This window comes from Ascaphus truei, chromosome 14, assembly GCF_040206685.1.
Source record: "Ascaphus truei isolate aAscTru1 chromosome 14, aAscTru1.hap1, whole genome shotgun sequence".
Classification (NCBI taxonomy): domain Eukaryota; kingdom Metazoa; phylum Chordata; class Amphibia; order Anura; family Ascaphidae; genus Ascaphus; species Ascaphus truei.
In genome coordinates this window covers 58158173-58180672 of record NC_134496.1, presented here as the reverse complement: position 1 = coordinate 58180672, position 22500 = coordinate 58158173, and the positions used below count along the sequence as shown (strand labels likewise).

The 22500-nt window shown below is 47.3% G+C and overlaps 1 protein-coding gene across 30 annotated transcripts in view; it reads right to left on the bottom strand.

Annotated features, from left to right (window-relative positions):
• Window positions 1–22500, bottom strand: part of DLG1 (discs large MAGUK scaffold protein 1) — a 257330-nt gene that overhangs the window by 128994 nt on the left and 105836 nt on the right. The window contains exon 1 of one of the 30 annotated variants that reach the window (XM_075571156.1): window positions 11338–11581. The exons of 27 other annotated variants lie outside the window; for them this stretch is intronic. In XM_075571156.1, the coding sequence (XP_075427271.1) occupies window positions 11338–11379 (42 nt within the window). In that variant the 5' untranslated portion in view covers window positions 11380–11581. Of the gene's footprint in view, window positions 1–1818; window positions 2241–11337; window positions 11582–22500 lie in introns of those variants that run through there. 2 more of the 30 variants (XM_075571150.1, XM_075571148.1) reach the window with 2 other exon arrangements.

Genomic DNA, 22500 nt, shown 5'->3' with positions numbered 1-22500 from the left:
GCGCATTCCAGGTATCTGCCAGGTACATACTGGGTATTTGCTCGAATAAAGTGTGTCGGTGCAGTAACTCTTGTTTTTTTTGCAATTTCTCTGATCTTGGGGTGAATTTGCTGGGACGTCCACTCCTGGGAGATTGGCAACTGTCTTGAATGTTTTCCACTTTTGAATAATCTTTCTAACTGTAGAATGATGGACTTTAAATTGTTTGGAAATGGCCTTATAACCCTTCCCAGATTGATGGGCAGCAACAATTGCTTCTCTAAGATCATTGCTGATGTCTTTCCTCCTTGGCATCGTGTTAACACACACCTGTATGCTCCAGACCAGCAAACCGCTAAAACTTCAGCTTTTATAGAGGTTGTCACACTTGCTGATGATCAATTAATCAAGGGCTTTTGATTAGCAGCACCTGTCTGCTACTTAGCATCTTAATTTCTATGGAAGCAGTAAGGGTGTACGTCGTTTTTCACACACAGCTTCTCCATTTTGGCTTTATTTTTGTTAAATAAATCATGACCGTGTAATATGTCATGTGTTGTTCATCTGAGGTTGTATTTACCCAATTTTTAGACCTGCTAAGGAACAGATGATTGTTATTATGTCCTGATATGTAAAACCATAGAATTCACAGAAGGTGTACTTTCTTTTTCACACAACTGTGTATACAGTATATACATGTATATACAGTATACATAGAGTCCTGCCACATAAACCTAGAGCATGAGCTTTCGTGCTATGAGATAACTCAGAGTTGGGAATTTGCAAGAAAAGAAGTAAAGCATGGCTGCAAATCTGAAATCATTGTAACATAGTATATGTTCTGTTTATTCCTAATTTAGTGTGTGCTACATTTCATGCCATTAAGGAAGGGCATTCATATAATAGTAAATATTTTTTGTGTGAAATTTGTGTTTATGGGGGGGAGGAGGGGGGTGTGTTCCGGTTCATATTTTAAGAAATAAAGTCTCTGTTTATCCGTGTTAACGGGAAAAAATTGACATTTAAATACAATGTTTATCTGTGCATTTTTTAATTTCCATACTTCCTGTGTGTTATCTTTGAATCCCATATGTGACTGATTTGCTACGAGAGGCCTAAGGCCGCGCTTATAGTGTCGGCAACGAGACCAATGACGTCACCCGTCGCCACTAGCGAAAGTTATAATTCAGTTTTAAGCGACATCGCTGGCGACAAGGCCAGTGACGTCACAAAGGGGGCGGGCAGCACTCTCGGATTGGTTTAGAGACAGTTACATGTGGCGACTGTGTCTATAAAAATCAAATTTACCCGGCTTCAACATTTTTGGTTGCAACGATGCTCCGTCGCGCTTACTATAAGCTCTTGCGACGGAGTCAATGTATTTGTTTTGGAGAGACGTCGCGTTGCCAGGCACTATAAGCGCAGCCTAATCCAATAAGAAATGCTTAATTTCTTGCTTTTATCTGTTTTAACAAAAACAGATGTACATTCAGGTCATGGATGTGTAAAAAAAAAACAAATATATATGTTTTGAAGTTGTCTTCTCTGTTACTGCTTCTGACTCACAAAGCATCATAAAACTTCCATATTACAAATCATTTTAAGAAGGATTAGGCAAAAACAGTGTTAAGCAAGTTTTGAACAGACAATTAACAAAACATTACTGGCAAAAGTCTCATGTCAAAATCATAGCTACTGTAGCTCATTTAAAAATCAAACTAAAAAATGGAATACTACTTGACACACCAAGTTAACCATTAATAAATGTTATCACAATGTGCATGGCCTTGAATCTTTCCCATTAAGGACTTTTAAACACCAGAAATAAAAAGCCCATACCTTCACAAATGAATAGTTTGACCATGAGCCATCAGACCACCAGCCACTAGTTGCTTTAACTTTGGCTGTGCTTCTGGTGGGACTCCTTTTCACACTGTCACGCAGGTTAGTGAATTTGCCTTTGTTTTTAGAGGATGCAGGTAACGTTGATGAGCTGTAAGATCTTTGCATACTCAACACCTGCTGCAGTTGCTGATGAGGATGCTGTGTTTGGGAATGCTGTAGTCTCTGATGCAATTCTATTGTACCATTTCGGGAAAAATGTGCCATCTTAAGAGTCCCTGGGTCAAAAGCTTGGACTCCTGCTACTGCCACCACAAATCCAAAGCCATTACAGTATGTGGTGATAAATAATGTAACAAACCTTCAAACTTCATCTCTGGGACAAAAAAACACGTGCAGAATGTGCAGATGTGGAAGCAGACGAGGCAAATACTATCTTCGCCTGTAGCTCACTCGCCCTCTCTTTAATTAAAGAGCATCAATGGCACAACAAAGGACAAACCCGTTTCTAGGCATGAATAATCAATTCTTGGCACAGATTACTGCGTGGGTTACAAAGGTCAAATGACAAGGAAGCTATAACAAGGGGAAAACAGTCCTTTTGTCCAACAAAACGGTATAGCCACACTATAAAATAAAAAGTGCAGGTATAGATTCTTAGAGCAATTCCTCCTAAATTAAATATATATATTTTAAAATACCGATACTTGTTTGATTTCAATAAAAATTGTGTCAATAACCTACATTTAACTACTGCCATTGGTACACTTTGGTCCTAGGAGGGATTGCTCCTTTAATATCTCAAAAATAGAATCAGGACATTTTCAATCACTGGGAAAAATACATCTGTTCCTGTTAATTCTGCTTTCTAGAGAGTTTAATTTCAACAGTTATGAACTCTACTGCACTGTGTGTGTATATATATATATATATATATATATATATATATATATATATATATATATATATATATATATATATATATATACACACACACACTATATATATATATATATATATATATACAAACTATAAAAGCGCTATAATGAACAAAATCTAATAAAAATGACTCTAAAAGAACTTAAATATAACAGAAGGAACCTATAACACACTAATCCTGTAAAGAGAGAAATACCTGAACACAATAAAATATACTCAGTCCTTGTATAAAGTCCAAGCAAGAAATAAAAAATAAATGTTCCAAAGTGGAGATTTGGGAGTTCCTGGTAGCCTTCTCCACAAGGGAAACTGATCCCAGAGATAATCTGTAAAAAGATAAAAGGGAAGGGAAAAGAGAGGCGCGCTCTCCTGGTGTAATATTGCTTGAACAATTTATTACACTAATAAAATCAATTGTGGTTCAACTCACAAACAACGGCTGATACAGCTGGGAATGTCTGAGTATTATACTCAAATCTGCGAGCTATCAGTCGTTGTTTGTGAGTTGCGCAACAATTGATTTTATTAGTGTAATAAATTTTTCAAGCAATATTACACTAGGAGAGAGCGCCTCTCTTTTCACTTTATATATAATATATATATATATAAATAATATATATTATATCAATATATATATCAAGGCACCACCTTGAGAAAGGTCCCACTGGGGGACCGAAACGTCGGTTTTTGTGTCTTCTATCAAATATAGAAAATTTATGATTTACTTGCCTGCGTGCTGTCCCTTGATGTCGTGTTGCAACCAGTATCGTATGGTATGTATGTATGTATGTATGTATGTATAAATATATATATATATATATATATATATATACATACATACATACATACATACAGATACAGTGCTCGACAAATAATGATAACCACTCGCCCGTGGCGAGCCGTGCTGCAGCTCTATGAATTCCCCTGCTCGTGCCCAGGATTTTTTTTTTTTAAATAAATAAATAATCCCCCTCCGATTGGGTTAACGCGGGGAAGAGCCCCTTCCCCTGATCTCCTCCCCCCCCTGATCTCCTCCCCCCCCCTGATCTCCTCCCCCCCAGATCTCCTCCCCCCCAGATCTCCTCCCGTGAGTCAGGGGGGGCCCGGCCGGACGCCTGTTAATTACATTTTTTTTAAAAAAGTTTAAAAAAAATGGCGGCGAATCCCGTGGTCCCGGCGCGCATGCACAGGGCAAGCAGGGTGTCCTGCCCTCTGCGCTGCCTGTTCCCCCCAGCAACCAGAATCCCCCACACCCTTCCCCCCCCCGCTCCCCACGTGGGACGGAGGGGGAAGCCCAAAACAAGCGCCGCGCGCAATTCAGCCCCCCCGCACCCTCCCCCCTCCGCTCCCCACGTGGGACGGAGGGGGAAGCCCAAAACAAGCCCGCGCGCAACCCAGCCCCCCCCCCTCCATTCCCTACGTAGGACGGAGGGGGAAGCGCCAACACAAGCCCCGAGCGCTACCCAGTCCCCACCCGCTCCCAACTTGATACGGAGGGGGAAGCACCAACCCAGCTTCCCCCGTGCGCGCCTCCTGCGCCAGGCCGCCTCCTGCCCATGATCTCCACCTAATCTCCTGCCCCCGATCCTCGCTTGCTGCCCGGGGTGTCCGGGGAGCATGCTGCGGCGTCGGCCGTTTCGGGGGGAGGGGGGGGAGCTGCTGCTGCTGCCTTGCGGAGGCCCCCGCTGCGATGTGTGACCCTCCCCTGTCTTGCAGAGGCCCTCCTGCCATGTGGAGGGCCCACTGCCGTGCGGAGCCCCCACTGCTGCCACGTGCGACCCGGTGAGTGTGTGTGTGAGTGACAGACTCTGTGTCTGTGAGTGTCTGTCTGTGTCTGAGTGAGTGTGTGTCTGAGTGAGTGTGTGTCTGAGTGAGTGTGTGTCTGAGTGAGTGTGTGTCTGAGTGAGTGTGTGTCTGAGTGAGTGTGTGTCTGAGTGAGTGTGTGTCTGAGTGTCTGCGTGTGTCTGAGTGTCTGCGTGTGTCTGAGTGTCTGCGTGTGAGTGTGTGTCTGCGTGTGAGTGTGTGTCTGCGTGTGAGTGTGTGTCTGCGTGTGAGTGTGTGTCTGCGTGTGAGTGTGTGTCTGCGTGTGAGTGTGTGTCTGCGTGTGAGTGTGTGTCTGCGTGTGAGTGTGTGTCTGCGTGTGAGTGTGTGTCTGCGTGTGAGTGTGTGTCTGCGTGTGAGTGTGTCTCTGCGTGTGAGTGTGTCTCTGCGTGTGAGTGTGTCTCTGCGTGTGAGTGTGTCTCTGCGTGTGAGTGTGTCTCTGCGTGTGAGTGTGTCTCTGCGTGTGAGTGTGTCTCTGCGTGTGAGTGTGTCTCTGCGTGTGAGTGTGTCTCTGCGTGTGAGTGTGTCTCTGCGTGTGAGTGTGTCTCTGCGTGTCAGTGTGTCTCTGCGTGTCAGTGTGTGTGTCACCCTCTCCCTGTGTCGTCCCCGCCTTCTCCCTGTGTCGCCCTTTCCCTGTGTCGCCCTCGCACTCTCTCTGTCTCTCATTCTCTCTGTGCGTGGTCTGTGTCTCTGTGCGTGGTCTGTGTCTCTGTGCGTGGTCTGTGTCTCTGTGCGTGGTCTCTGTCTCTCTGTGCGTGGTCTCTGTCTCTCTGTGCGTGGTCTCTGTCTCTCTGTGCGTGGTCTCTGTCTCTCTGTGCGTGGTCTCTGTCTCTCTGTGCGTGGTCTCTGTCTCTCTGTGTGTGTGGTCTCTGTCTCTCTGTGTGTGTGGTCTCTGTCTCTCTGTGCGTGGTCTCTGTCTCTCTGTGCGTGGTCTCTGTCTCTCTGTGTGCGTGGTCTCTGTCTCTCTGTGTGCGTGGTCTCTGTCTCTCTGTGTGCGTGGTCTCTGTCTCTCTGTGTGCGTGGTCTCTGTCTCTCTGTGTGCGTGGTCTCTGTCTCTCTGTGTGCGTGGTCTCTGTCTCTCTGTGTGCGTGGTCTCTGGTCTCTTCTGTGCGTGGTCTCTGTCTCTCTGTGCGTCTCTCTCTTTTTCTGTGCGTCTCTCTCTTTTTCTGTGCGTCTCTCTCTTTTTCTGTGCGTCTCTCTCTTTTTCTGTGCGTCTCTCTCTTTTTCTGTGCGTCTCTCTCTTTTTCTGTGCGTCTCTCTCTTTTTCACTCTCTTTTTCTTTGCGTCTCTCTCTTTTCTGTGCGTCTCTCTCTTTTTCTGTGCGTGCCTCTCTCTTTCTCTGTGCGTGCCTCTCTCTTTCTCTGTGCGCCTCTCTCTTTCTCTGTGTCTCTGTGTCTCTGTGTCTCTGTGTCTCTGTCCATAGAAGGACAGGCCGCGCTGAGCCCCTGCATCCTCAATGAGGATGCCTTGAGAGGGGCTCACGCGAGCGTCCCCAGGCGTGCTGAGGCGCTGGAGTTTTCAGCCGACAGCCAAACTGTTTTTCAGCGCGCTGTCGGCTGAAAAAAAATCCAATCAGCGCGGAGCAGCTCAACGTCACGGCGCCGTGAAGTCGGCGCCGTGACGTTGACGTCGGTGCGTCGCAGGCGATTGGCCCAGCGACGTCACTGCCCCGCCTCCCTCAGTCTCCCCCAGCCTCCCGATCGCGCCCGCTGGCTCAGCGTCAGCGCGCCTCCGAACTGCTCACCCCTCTATGGCCCCAGCCTTAGTCTCTGTCTGTCTGTCTGTCTCCCACTCTCCCCCACACACTCTCCCACTCTCCCCCACACACTCTCCCACTCTCCCCCCACGCACTCTCGCACTCTCCCCCACGCACTCTCCCCCACGCACTCTCCCCCACGCACTCTCACACTCTCCCCCACGCACTCTCACACTCTCTCCCCCCACACACACTCTCTCCCCCCACACGCACACTCTCTCCCCCCACACGCACTCTCTCCCCCACACGCACACTCTCTCCCCCCAAACGCACACTCTCTCCCCCCACACGCACACTCTCTCTCCCCCCACACGCACACTCTCTCTCCCCCCACACGCACACTCTCTCTCCCCCCACACGCACACTCTCTCCCCCCACACGCACACTCTCTCCCCCCACACGCACTCTCTCTCTCCCCCCACACGCACTCTCTCTCTCCCCCCACACGCGCACTCTCTCTCCCCCCACACGCGCACTCTCTCTCCCCCCACACACCCTCTCTCTCTCCCCCCCACACACCCTCTCTCCCCCCACCCCCCCCCCCACACACACACTCTCCCCCCCCCACACACACACTCTCTCTCTCTCTCTCCGCCCACACACACACTCTCTCTCTCTCTCTCTCTGCCCCCACACACACTCTCTCTCTCCCCCCCCACACACACACTCTCTCTCTCTCTCCCCCACACACACACTCTCTCTCTCTCTCCCCCCCCACACACACTCTCTCTCACCCCCCACACACACTCTCTCTCCCCCCCACACACTCTCTCTCTCCCCCCCACACACACTCTCTCTCTCCCCCCACACACACTCTCTCTCTCTCCCCCCACACACACCTCCCTCTCCCCCCACACACACTCTCCCTCTCCCCCCACACACACTCTCTCTCTCTCCCCCCACACACACTCTCTCTCCCCCCCCACACACACTCTCTCTCTCCCCCCCACACACACTCTCTCCCCCACACACACTCTCTCCCCCCACACACACACTCTCTCCCCCCACACACACCTCCCTCCTCCCCCCACACACACTCTCTCTCTCCCCCCCACACACACCTCTCTCTCCCCCCACACACACTCTCTCTCTCCCCCCCACACACTCTCTCTCTCTCCCCCCCACACACCTCTCTCACTCTCCCCCCACACACACTCTCTCTCTCTCCCCCCCACACACACTCTCTCCTCTCCCCCCACACACACCTCTCTCTCTCCCCCCACACACACTCTCTCTCTCTCCCCCCACACACACTCTCTCCTCTCTCTCTCCCCCCACACACACACTCTCTCTCTCTCCCCCCACACACACTCTCTCTCCCTCCCCCCCACACACACCTCTCTCTCTCCCCCCACACACACACTCTCTCTCTCCCCCCACACACACTCTCTCTCTCCCCCCCACACACACTCACTCTCTCCCCCCCACACACACTCTCTCTCTCCCCCCACACACACTCTCTCTCTCTCCCCCCACACACACTCTCTCTCTCCCCCCCCACACACACTCTCTCTCCCCCCACACACACTCTCTCTCCCCCCACACACACTCTCTCTCCCCCCACACACACCTCTCTCCCCCCACACACACTCTCTCCCCCCCACACACACCTCTCTCCCCCCACACACACCTCTCTCCTCCCCCCACACACACTCTCTCTCTCCCCCCCACACACACTCTCTCTCTCTCCCCCCACACACACTCTCTCTCTCTCCCCCCACACACACTCTCTCTCTCTCTCCCCCCACACACACTCTCTCTCTCTCTCCCCCCCACACACACTCTCTCTCTCTCCCCCCACACACACTCCTCTCTCCCCCCCACACACTCTCTCTCTCCCCCCACACACTCTCTCTCACCCCCCACACACTCTCTCTCTCCCCCCACACACTCTCTCTCTCCCCCACACACTCTCTCTCCCCCCACACACTCTCTCTCCCCCCACACACACTCTCTCTCCCCCCACCACACACTCTCTCTCCCCCCACACACACTCTCTCTCTCCCCCCACACACTCTCTCTCCCCCCACACACACTCTCTCTCCCCCCACACACACTCTCTCTCCCCCCACACTCTCTCTCTCCCCCCCACACACTCTCTCCTCCCCCCACACACTCTCTCTCCCCCCACACACTCTCTCTCTCCCCCCCACACACTCTCTCTCTCCCCCACACACACTCTCTCTCTCCCCCCACACATTCTCTCTCTCCCCCACACACACTCTCTCTCTCCCCCCACACTCTCTCTCTCCCCCCACACACTCTCTCTCTCCCCCCACACACTCTCTCTCTCCCCCCCACACACTCTCTCTCTCCCCCCACACTCCCCCCACACACTCTCTCTCTCCCCCCACACTCTCTCTCTCCCCCCACGCTCTCTCTCTCCCCCCACACTCTCTCTCTCCCCCCACACTCTCTCTCTCCCCCCACACTCTCTCTCTCCCCCCACACACTCTCTCTCTCCCCCCACACACTCTCTCTCTCCCCCCCACACACTCTCTCTCTCCCCCCACACACTCTCTCTCTCCCCCCACACACTCTCTCTCTCCCCCACACTCTCTCTCCCCCCACACACTCTCTCTCTCTCCCCCCACACACTCTCTCTCTCCCCCCCACACTCTCTCTCTCCCCCCACACATTCTCTCTCTCCCCCCACACACACTCTCTCTCTCCCCCAAACACACTCTCTCTCCCCCAAACACACTCTCTCTCCCCCACACTCTCTCTCTCCCCCCCCCCCCCACACTCTCTCTCTCCCCCCCCCCCCCACACTCTCTCTCTCCCCCCCACACTCTCTCTCTCTCCCCCACACACTCTCTCTCTCCCCCACACTCTCTCTCCCCCCACACACTCTCTCTCTCTCCCCCTACACACTCTCTCTCTCCCTCCCCCCACACACTCTCTCTCTCCCCCCCACACTCTCTCTCTCCCCCCACACACTCTCTCTCTCCCCCCACACATTCTCTCTCTCCCCCCACACATTCTCTCTCTCCCCCACACACACTCTCTCTCTCCCCCGGTAAGATCCCAGGCGGGATTGCTGCTTTAAATATTGTGAAGCGGGGGCATCCAGACACTAGTTAAGGGGTGCAGGAAACTAGTCATTCACATCTGGCTTTTTTTTTCTAGATTTGACATTTATACACACACATACAACAAGGGCTAATTGTAGTATAATGTAATACAATAAATAAACTAATGTCAAAAACGAATGTTCTTACTAGGAATTTATTCAATTTATTTCATTTATGGGTTTTTTTAAATGCGGGGCTGGGGGGCGGGATTAGAGGCGGGGTTGGGGGCGGGACTAGAGGCGGGGTTGGGGCGGGACTAGGTGGCGAGTAGATTTTTTGGTTCGGCGAGTAGATTTTTGGGTGATTTGTCAAGTACTATTTATATATATATACACATACGTTACCGTTCCAAGGTCTGGTAAAGCAAAAGACAGCAATCAATTGTAGAAAACTTCTCGAAGTGTATTGGTGAAAATAGTGGTACATCAAGAAACCCAACGTTTCGGTCCTCCAAAATGGGACCTTCCTCAGGGGAAACAATATATAGGGTTAGGGTTAGGGTTAGGGTTAGACCACTCGTGAGGAAGCCTTTGTGGGCGAAACGCGTTAGTGGGCTAATTTTAATTTTTGCTGTTGCTGACCCTGCCTGCCTTCAGTCTTATTTGGGACTATCAACACTGTCCAATATCTTGGACTTTATTTGTGGACTGTGCTGTGCTGATTGATGATTGCAGTGTTTCATTCTCAAGGAGCTGAGTATTTCTGTTTATTCATCTCTCCCTTTGTTTTTCCCATCTGTTTATATTTGTGTATTTGGGTCACTAAATGAACTATTTTTCATATATTCCCTGTTATAGCATTATACAATTGTATTAGGCTTACCCCTGTGTATCTGACACTCTCACTGCTATCAGTACAGCACATGTATATAATTTTTTTTTTTTCTGTATATATTCTCTCAGTTTTGCATTTTTTTGATTTATGATGTCTATTAGTCATTAACATCTTTTGTGACCGGCCGGTCTGTACTGCTGCACTGCGGGAAACTACTCTTTCCCTCAGTGAGCAAGGTTTCTCTTAGGGCATCGATTTTTTAGTTTTATTTTTTCTGGGTTTATTACACTGTGTTTTTGATCTTTTTTTTTGTGTCCACCAATTTATTTTTTAGACAGGCAGTCTCATCAGTCAGTTGTTTGTATTTCTGTTATCTTTTGGATTTAATTAAAGTACCCTTTATATTTTTGCAAATTATTGTCTGAGTGCTACTTTAGAGGTTTCTTTTTCTTCTGTGTTTATATATATATATATATATATATATATATATATATATATATATATATATATATATATATATATATATAGAGTAGCGACATCTTTTATTGAACTAAATGCCGGCGGCATGCCGTGATCTACCCCAGCTGCCGCCAGTAATAACCGCGCGCCGTCGCGTTTCCCCCACGCACCCCCCCTCCACTTCGCGCGCAATTTACTCCCCTTCCCGACCCCGAACCCGGCTCCTGCTCTGACCCTCTGCTTGCCCGCACCCCCGCTTACCTTAATTTGATCTCCAGGGGTGTCGGGGAAGCCTGGGGAAGCCTGGGGAAGCCGGGGAAGCCGGGCGCGCATGTGACTGTGACGTCACAGTGCGCCGCCACGCGCCGCGGCTACCCGCTTCCCAGACGCATGCAGCCGGCGCCTTTTGCTCGAATAAAAGCTGCCGCTGCTGTATATATATATATAAATGTAAATACAACTGTATGCTCATCTGCATGTCTTAGACAGGTCTGCAACCCCGCCTTTCACCATTATCACCCAGCACACAGCACTTCCACAGCAGCAAGGGATTCTGGGAAATGACATGCAAATGAGCACACAGTGCTATATATATATATATATAAATAAAGAAAAGAAACAGGCGCACACCTAGTGCATTAAAGTATAACAATTAGTTTATAGAACAATAAAATCAGTCAAATGCCCACTCACAAAAGTACAGGGTTTAAAAGCAGGTATGAGATAGGCTCTCATAAGCCAGTACTGCCGTCTGGTATCAGCAATGGAGTCCTCTCCTGTCTGCTCTCCGCATGGTCTGAGCAACCGGAAATGACGTCCCTCCGGTCGGGTGCACCGCACAGGAAATCCCTCCGTGAACTAGCACCTCCAGTTCCTTGCTTCTGGTCAGTGAGACATCAGGGGAAGAGGATCCAGCGTTTCTTTCCTCTCAGCCTCACACTGCCTGCAACGTTTAGCATGTAAATAATATATACACACACACACACACACACACATATTTTAGTTAGATGAATTATGACGAGAAATGCTCCTAATAAAGGAGCACGGACAATGAGTGCAGTACACAGACCCAGAAAGTGCATTGCCCTACTGCAAGCTTTTGCTGTGGAATCAAACTGAACACAATTGTAAAGACCAGTGCACAATGCAAGAAAGAAAACCTGAAAGTACATAGATAGCATGTTTCTCATTATATTGCCTCAAACATTTTTGACTGGTGTTTCCTTTAAGGTATACAAATATCTAGTTGCCAAAAACAAAACATAGTGGTATGATCCAATTATGATTTACAATAAACACAAAATGCTGAAATATCGCACAAAACGAGAGGGGTTTTTTCTCTCTCAAGGATGGCTCGAGCATACAGAACGTTCTATAAACAAACTGATCATATTATTAAAATGTGGCTAACATGTCATGCTATGCAGGTAGTGCTTATATCAGGTTACAAAAGAAAATGTATTTATCCGTTTCCACAAGAAAAATAAAAAAATACGTACGTATTTTCCTCCTATGAGTCTACAGTTGACAATGCCACTGAACATTCATTCATTATAGCAAACATTATGAAACCCAATCTTGACCTTGTAATAACTGTACTCAATTAAAAGTACATTATTTTGCACCATAACCCTATTTGGAGCATTTAAATCACTATTACAGATTGTTGTGAGGTGTACAGTAGTTTAATATCACCTGCTCATCATCCATGAGCATTAGTTTACACAAAATCAGAACTTGTACAGGTCAGGTGGGAGTTTGTAATGGAAAAGTGCATCTGTATGGAGGTATTCCTAGACTACCATATTCAGATTGCTGTTGCACTCATAGTAGTTTTTAGACTGCCACACAATATTTATTGCAGGGCAATAAAACATAAAAATATTATCAGATGTTAGGCTTTAATAGAGGGTTGACCCTCAAAACAACATTAACACCAAGAACATCTTTAGTTAAAAAAATTTACAAATAATAATAACTATATCGCATGATAGAAACATACTGTAGAGGCTATATTGTGTTTGTATGATGTTAGCTTCAAGATAGGGAAGGCTATAAATAACAACAAAAAAATCTGCAAAAATTGCACTTACGTTAAATTAGATTTAACTAATCATGAAGGCTTTTACAAGTCTAATCTGAGCTATTGCTTAATTTAAGGCATACTGTAAGCAGCTTGGGAGACAGATCAAAACACACCAGACTGCAATTAGAGGTTTGTTCTAATGCTACACAATACAATCAGAACTGACAGTAGTTCTTCTAATCACTGTGACAATGACATCACATCTGCAACAGATGTAATAAAGGCACACACAAGTTACTTACACAACTAATTCAACTTTCTGCTTAATAGAATGATCAAATAAGTACAATATTCAAGTGAGGTCCAATTAAGTTATGCATTTAGTGGTCTATAAATAATATTTGAGTATAATCGACAGGACTGAACAAGTCCGTAGCAAATAATGTAACATCAGTAGACAGCTGGCATCTAAATTTTTATGAGAGATCGTATTCAAAGTCAAACTACAACATAATATAGGTAACAATTTCTTAAAAGGGGTTGTCCCTTAGGATGAAAGTGAATTTTGGACAGTAGGGGGGTACAAAGGGATTAGTGGCCCCATGATGTAGTGACTACATCACAAATAGTCGCTTGTATTTTTAGAGGAGAGCGCAGGATGCAATCTGCAGTACAGTGTAATGGAAGGACTCCTCCTCACCTTCCCACATCAGTACGGAGCAATCTCGTGTCAGCTTAGGAGAAGCTGTCATATGACTGCGAGTGCCAGAGGGGCAGTGGCACTCTCGTGGAATTATGTCATTCATTACCCATGGAGACTGTGATGGCAGATACAATAGATTTATTCAAAAAAAGGTTGGACATCTTTTTAGATGGGAAAGGTATACAGGGATATACCAAATAAGTATACATGGGAAGGATGTTGATCCAAGGATTAATCCGATTGCCAATTCTTGGAGTCAGGAAGGAATTTATTTTTCTCCTTCTGAGATATCATTGGATGATATCACATTGGGGTTTTTTGTTTGCCTTCCTCTGGATCAATGAGTAAGTATAGATATAGGATAAAGTATCTGTTGTCTAAATTTAGCATAGGTTGAACTTGATGGACATACGTCTTTAACTAATGCCAAAGATCCCCATTAGTCAAATTAGTGTTTTTGGCATTAACCAAAATAAAATACACATACAGTATATACCATAAAAATAAAATACATTTGAAACAAAATCAATGATTGTCACAATATTGGGCTACAATTTAAAAAAAAAAAAAAAATAACAAATTTAAATACATAGGCGTGTGTATTGAAATATTTACTTAAGTCATTACAGACTTCTTGGGCATTAAAGCTGCAGTTCAGTCAATATCCTGCATGTGTGTGTTTTTTAATAAATCAGTTCTGTAGTAAGAAAAAATACTTTTAGCATTTTCTGTTTTAAAAAACAACAACTTTGAAAGACCAATTTTCTTGTATTCTATTTTAACAGCCATTTGCTAAGGCACTGCCCGTTCATGTCCTGTCACAAGCCCTGGCACACCCCTCTGTCAGCCCTGCCCTCCCTCTAGCACATGTCAGTGCAGGAGTGCTCATGAATATTCATGAGCTTCCACTGCCAGTCAAGCAGATTATAAACAAATCCCAGCTTTTAATATGTCACCAAATTTCGACCTATCAATACATGGAAAACGAATTGACCGGCAGCTATACAGTTCTTTAGCTAATTAGAGATTGCACACATAAAACTATTGAAGTAAAAAAATAAATGTAAAAAAAAAAAAAAAAAAGACTGAACTGCAGCTTTAAGACACTCCTTAAGAAAAGCAAAGTTAAGAAACAGAAAGCAAAAACATTGCTCACGCTGGTTTATTAAATAATATTAAGTTACTATAGCCCTATGCTCGTTTCTTCTTGAACTGGAACTTTGTGTATGGTCTTGTTTATAACCTTAAATGTTTTCGTCTTTATCCCTTTTTGTAACTGAAGGTTTGAGTCCCATTGGGAGAAAAGCGCTATATAAAGTTATTATAATTAACTATAAGCCACCAGACAAGTGGTTAAACTTACATGGGGAAAAAGAGGTTCAGGGAGACTTTGTATGTTTTGCTTCATATAAAAATAAAAAATATAAATGTACAAGATACCAAATGTTTTATTTATTTTTTAATTTTAAGTACATCCCTTCCCAAAAAATAAAGGGTCACTTGGATCTAAAATAAATGCAACTGGACCCTTTCAGTTGCATGCTTTTAAGAAGATCAGGGTATATAACCCATTATGCTCTATGGAATACATGTAATTTGTAAAAGTTTAAATTAAAAGAGGCATGATCTATAGCAGCGGTGCGCAAACAAGGGGGGCGCTAGATTTTCTAGGGTGGGAGGGCGCAGGAGTTAGAGGTCCCGCGCTCTCCCCCCAGGTATTTAAGAATTTAAGTTAAATTAGGGTTAGGGTTGGAGAGAGGAGGTTGTGCCCGAAGGGAACCCTAACCCTTCGGGCGATGCGTCGTCCTGGTAACCCGGGGTCAAATGACGCCACGGGCTCACGTGACCTCATGCTACCATGTGGATGTGATGTCTTCCTCAACCTCCGCCGCCGGCTGCTTCAGGCTGCGCTTATGGTGCCGGCGACGCAACGGCAAAACAAATGCATTGTTGCCGTTGCGTGCGCTTACACTGCACGAGACAGCGACAAAGCGACAGAGCGACAGTGCTACCAAAAATTTGGTTGTCACTGTTATTTGATTTTTTTCGGCGACGGTCACCCCTTGTGGCCAATCGAGAGCTTTTCCGTGCCTCTGGCTGCCCCTTTTATGACGTCACAGGCCTTGCAGCCAGCGACGTCGCCGTCACTATAATCGCAGCTTAAGTCTCTTCTGCTGCTCTGCTCCTGCAATTCTCCAAGAGGAAAACCAAGGGAGCAGAGCAAAACAGAAATTACCCGGCACCGGGTCCCAGCGCCTTGGGCCGGTTCCGGGTACTTTAAATATGGCCGGGTAGGCCTAGTACTTTCCAGGTACCTGGTACATCACTTGTTGTGACATTTATGCCCATTTTTCATGGGAAAATTGATCCAGTTTGTTGGGGATCGTCGATGGACTGTAATCTTCAAATCTCACCATAAATGTACGATAGGATTGATACCAGGACTTTGACTGGGCCACTCAAGAACATTAATTCTCTTCTTGTTCAACCACTCCAATGTGGCTTTGGATTTCTGCTTCGGGTCAGTGTTCTTCGGACATGTGAATTTCCTCCCCCAGTTTCAGAGTCTTAGCCGACTCAAACAGGTTTTCCTCAAGGCTTCGCCTGCACTTTGCACCACCCATTCTCTCCTCTATCCTGACAAGCTCCCCAGTCCCTGCTGAATCGTCCCCATAAACTTGATGTTGCCACCACCAACCTTGACAGTTGGGATGGTGTTGACTAGGTGGTGTGCAGTGTTAGGCTTACGCCAGGCATAATGCTTGGAATTAAGACCAAAAAAAGACTCATCAGTAATTGACTTGAGGGGCTGAATACTTGTGCAACCAGTAAATTTCACTTTTTTTCCAACCTTTGCCGACATTGAACCTCCTTCTCCTATGTGTTTAACCACTACAGCTTTGTAGCTTTGATTAAAAATAGTTTGTTTGAAGGAATGTGCATACATTATTTGTAATTTAACAGCTTGTGACATTGGTGGAGGGTGAATACTTCTGAAAACGTATGTATGTATGTATGTCTATAATTGTGTTGCAAGGTTAAGTAACTCATGTTGTCCACCACTGTTCTACAGGGTAAATGATGATTAACACCATTTACATACAAATCAAACAAGTATAAATAGTTCAAAGTAATTTTCGATACTTTTGTCTACATTGTACAAATGTGTTGGAGTCTTAGATTGTAAGCTCTCTGGGGCAGGGATTTCCTTTCCGATTGTGTGTTGCACTTCTTGTATTATAATTGCCTGTTCTGTATTCTCTTTTGTAAAGCACAGAGTACACTGTGGGCGCTATATAACGATACACAGGTCTAAAATCTTTACAAGTAAAGTGCTATTTTAACAATAAGATGTGTCTGTAATAAACAACCACTAATAATTTATTTAGAAAGTGTTCTCTATTAGCAGCCAGCTCTTAGTGACTATGGGAGGATGTGAAATGACGTTCTATGCCTAAGGGAGCTGGATACCAGCCACAAAAGGACACGTCAAGAGTGATTAGACATGCAGACAACAAATTAAATGCCGACTTAAAAAGCAAACAGATAAACTATGCTGTTTATTCTTTAGTTGCGATAACATCAGTTTGTACAGTAACGGTGAAAGCAGCAGCCCAGTGTAAGGGCTGTTATATAGTGTGTGCGGCCGTGCGCACGCGCGCCTGTTCGAAGGCGTGTGCACGTGCCGCATGCATTTTGTGTGTATACTGTGTATGCTGTGAGCTGTGAAGGTACTGTGTTTATGTGTGTATGTATATGTGTGTGTGTGCGTGTGTATATGTGTATGTATGTATCTATGTATGTATGTATGTATGTGTAATTTATTATTTATTAAAAAAACATTGGTAAAAATAAGATATTTATTACATTTGTGCAGACACACACACACACACACACACACACACACACACACGGCGCGAAAATATGATTTTCCTTCTCTTCCCTGCTGTCTGTCGGCTCCCCACTCCCTGCCGCGCGCGGCCCTTGTATAGAAGGGCTGGCTGACCTCAGCCATCTATAACTGCTGGGCACGCGCACGGAAGTATAGCACCAGCCTTATACAAGCCAAGAATCAGACCGTATTAGTAATATAATTTCTTGTGTAACACGGACTACACACGTTACGGACAATGCTGCACACAGTTTTTCAGATACACGTTTCAGCCCTATAAGGGATATGCAAAATGTTGGTACCTGATACAATGAGAAGGTGACTTGCCCAAATGTCATAACGGGCTAAACCCTGTTTACCGGCTTGAAATGCAGGCACATAACAACAAGGCGGTGACAACCAATTACAAAATACTTAGGCACACAGTTGCATTTAAGAGAGGCACGGTCACAAAGCCAGTTTAAAATAAAAGGTTTTAATCTGCTTCCTTAGAAAGATTCAAATCACTGATAAACTTAAACGGTTTATCTTAAAAAAATAAATTAAAAAAAAGTTATGCAGATGTAGCAGCCATTATCGCTCCCCCATACACCATTGCATAGCAATCTGACGAGCCCAAGAAAAAGGTGGGGATAACGCATTAAAACACCTGCCGGTGTGCGTCAGCAATAACACACGCTGTATCTCTAATTGTCCAATATATTATAAAACGGTGCAAATCAGCTCTTAACCTATTAAACATACCACTACACTTGGTTCACTCATGATACTTCTACAAAACTGGTCCATTTACTAGTCTTCAAGGAACCCCCTGTTTTTTTTTTGTTTGTTTTTTACACCTGTCAAATAATATCACATTCAACTTTTAACATAATTGTGCTCTTCAGCTCCTTTTGTTTAAACTTTCATTTGCTGCATGGTAGCATAGAACTCCCTATCCGCATGTCATTTGGGAACAATGTTAACTGGTTCCAACAGGGGAATGACGTAGCATATAAGCCTTCAACACAGCACTGCAGGCTTTCAGGCGATATACTGTATGTGCAATAAAATCTTAAAGGAAAACAATGCTTTGTAGGGATCCCAATGTCATCTGCTTTTTCACTTATGTAATGTAGAACATCTGAACGTTAATTGGCCTTTGAAGGAACATATCTTTAGACTAGTACCCAGAGTACCCAGAGACCGTCTACAGAACAACAAAAAGTTGATTAATGATGGAGCAAAACTGTGAACCCTACATAAATCACCGTGTTTATCGTTTCAGCAATTGCAATCACAGTACAGTATGTGCTTTTTTTCCCAAAGTAGAAAGTTAAGGGAAATTTAAAAACGTAGTTATACAATATTTTTTTCTGGGAAAATTGCAAAGATAAAGTTTCATATTGCACACAATAGAGAAAATAAACTGCTGTTTTACTGTGTTCATTAAATGAATGGCAAACCTTTATTGGAGAAGCACTGTTTACAGTGAAACAATGGAAAGTGAGTAAATGGTTTAATAATTCATAATAGTCACTACAATGAGTAGATGCTTCCTCTTCTTTATTCTAAGTAAAGTGGGTATTGAGTTATGGAATAACAACAAAGTACGTCATATACTATATAAGCGCTATGATGACATCTTCCTTTAATCGTCAGCTGCATCCCCTTTATATAGAATCAATTGACATAAAAGCCGACCATGTAAGCTGCAACCAAACACAGATGATTTTGTCCATGGTAACACACCATGGCAACACAAGAAGTCGTCTACCGAGACCCGCTTTCATGACAAGGTTATAAGATTAGCAGAAATTCTAAATAATTAGACTGCACTCGCAAGCCATGCTGTATATAGCATCTGAGCAGAGAATTTATTAAAGCTGCAGTTCAGTCGTTATTTTTATTTTATTTTATTTTTTACTTTAATAGTTTCATGTGTGCAATCTCTACTTAACTAAAGAACAGTATAGCTGCAGGTCAATCCGGTCTCCGTGTATTGATCAGCGAAATTTGGTGACAATTAGTGAAGGGATCTGTTTATATTTTCTGCTTCTGTCCGTCAGTGGAAGCTCATGAATATTCATGAGTCTCCCAGTGACGTGTGCTCGCTCCCGATCTGCTGCTGTGATGTGTCCCCCTTCTTCCCCGATCACCGTGGCTGCCTCCCTGCCCGCACGGGAGATGGAGGGGGATTGCGCTGCCCCCATTGGTGGGGGAAGGGGGGGAGTGGGGAGCGGGTGATGTGTCCCCCTTCTTACCCAATCACCGTGGCTGCCTCCCTGCCCGCGCGGGAGATGGAGTGAGTGTGTGTATGTTATATATAGTGTGTGTGTGTGTGTGTGTGTATGTTATATATAGTGTGTGTGTGTGTGTGTATATATATATGTGTATGTGTATATACACACACACACATATATATATATATATATATATATATATATATATATATATATACTGTATACACACACATCACATATACATATATACAGACACACACACACACACACACACACACACACACACACAAACCATAATACTGAGTTAAGTTATGGCGAGTAAAAAAAGTGACAAAAACCCTCCACAGGAAAGCAGACCTGCCTAAGACATGCAGATGAGCATACAGCTATATTTGCATATACAGTGCTCGACAAACCCGGTCGCCCACTCGCCAGGCGCGAACGGAAATTGGCCGGTGGCCAGCTACTTTTTCCCCCTGCTCTGCGCAATTTTTTTTTTTTTTTTTTAAATAAATAAATAAATACAAATATCCTCCTGGCTGATTGGCCAATTGGTCGTGACGCGGAATGGAGCCCTTCTCTGCAGGGGTAAGTAATGGCTGCTCCCTGTCTCCTGCCCGCGCTTCCCCCCTCATCCCCTCTAGTCTCCGCTCCTGTCGGGCAGGAGATGACAGCAGGGGATTTCCCCCCCTGTCCCACGGTTCCGCTCCTGTCCCTGTGGCTGCACGCGCGGGGCCGGAGATGACAGCGGGCGATGTCTCCCCCACCTCCCCTGTCCCGCTTGCCCTCCGGTTCCGCTCCTGTCCCTGTGGCTGCACGCGTGGGGCAGGAGATGACAGCAGGCGATGTCTCCCCCCCCCTCCCTGTCCTGCTTGCCCTCCGGTTCCGCTCCTGTCCCTGTGGCTGCATGCGTGGGGCAGGAGATGACAGCGGGCGATGTCTCCCCCCCCTCCCGTCCCGGTTGCCCTACGATCCCCGCTTTCCCCCAGTGCCCGTGGCTGCTCCCGATGCCAGCAGGGGTGTTCCCCTCGGTCCCCGTGGCTGTCTCCGCTTCCCCCTCCCTTTCCGCTCCCCCCCCCTCCCACAAATGTAAAAATAAATAAATAACAAAAAAATATCCTCCTGGCTGATTGGCCAATTGGCCGTGACGTGGAATGGAGCCCTTCTCTGCAGGGGTAAGTAATGGCTGCTCCTCGCGCGCCTCGTTCCCTGTCTCCTGCTCGCGCTTCCCCCCTCATCCCCTCAATCTCCGCTCCTGTCCCTGTGGCTGTGGCTGTGGCTGTGGCTGTGGCTGTGGCTGTGGCTGTGGCTGTGGCTGTGGCTGTGGCTGCTCGCGCGGGGCAGGAGATGACAGCGGGGGATTTCCACCCTGTCCCGCGTGTGCTCCGGTCCCGCTCCTGTCCCCGTGGCTGCACGCCCGGGGCAGGAGATGATAGATGGGAATGTCGTGTCCACCCCCCCAAACCCGCTTCCCCTCTGGTCTCTGCTCCTGTCCCCGTGGCTGCTCGCGCGGGGCAGGCTATGACAGCAGGGGATTTCCCCCCCCCTCCGGTTCCGCTCCTGTGGCTGCACGCGCGGGGCAGGCATGTTCCCTTCGGTCCCCGTGGCTGTCTCCACTCCCCCCTGACACCCCCCCCCCCCCCAACGAGAGAGAGTGTGAGTGTGTGTGTGTGTGTGTGTGTGTGTGTGTGTGTGTGTGTATGTGTGTGTGTGTGTGTGTGTGTATGTGTGTACACGTGTAGGACACCAGAGGTAGTCATCCCCCCAATCAGTCAGTCATCCCCCCACCCCACCCAGTCAGTCAGTCATCCCCCCCACCCCACCCAGTCAGTTATCCCCCACCCCACCCAGTCAGTAAGTCATACCCCCACCCAGTCAGTAAGTCATACCCCCCCACCCAGTCAGTCATACCCCCCACCCAGTCAGTCAGTCATACCCCCCGACCCAGTCAGTCAGTCCCCCCCCCCACCCAGTCAGTCAGTCCCCCCCCCCAGTCAGTCACTCCCCCCCACCCAGTCAGTCAAAAGTCAGTCATCCCACCCCCCTGCCCCCTGCCCAGTCACCCCACCCAGTCAGACAGTCAGTAATCCCCACCCAGTCAGACAGTCAGTAATCCCCACCCAGTCACAGTCAGTAATTCCCACCCAGTCAGACACCCCGTCACCCCACCACCCCACATCACCCCACCCAGTCACCCCATCCAATCACCCCATCCCCACACCCAGTCACCCCATCCCCACACCGTCACCCCATCCCCACACCGTCACCCCATCCCCACCCCGTCACCCCATCCCCACCCCCAGTCACCCCATCCCCACCCCCAGTCACCCCATCCCCACACCCAGTCACCCCATCCCCACACCGTCACCCCATCCCCACACCGTCACCCCATCCCCACCCCCAGTCACCCCATCCCCACACCCAGTCACCCCATCCAGTCACCCCATCCCCCCACAGTCACCCTCTCTCCGTCTCTCACTCTCCCTCTCTCGGTTTCTCCCTCTCTCGGTTTCTCCCTCACTCTCTCTCACCCTCTCTCCGTCTCTCTCTCACCCTCTCTCCGTCTCTCTCTCTCACCCTCTCTCCGTCTCTCTCTCACCCTCTCTCCGTCTCTCTCTCTCACCCTCTCTCCGTCTCTCGTCTCTCACCCCTCTCTCCGTCTCTCTCTCTCACCCTCTCTCCGTCTCTCTCACCCTCTCTCCGTCTCTCTCTCTCACCCTCTCTCCGTCTCTCTCTCTCACCCTCTCTCCGTCTCTCTCTCTCACCCTCTCTCTCCTCTCGTCTCTCTCTCTCACCCTCTCTCCGTCTCTCTCTCTCACCCTCTCTCCGTCTCTCTCTCACCCTCTCTCCGTCTCTCTCTCTCACCCTCTCTCCGTCTCTCTCTCTCACCCTCTCTCCGTCTCTCTCTCTCACCCTCTCTCCGTCTCTCTCTCACCCTCTCTCCGTCTCTCTCTCACCCTCTCTCCGTCTCTCTCTCTCACCCTCTCTCCGTCTCTCTCTCTCACCCTCTCTC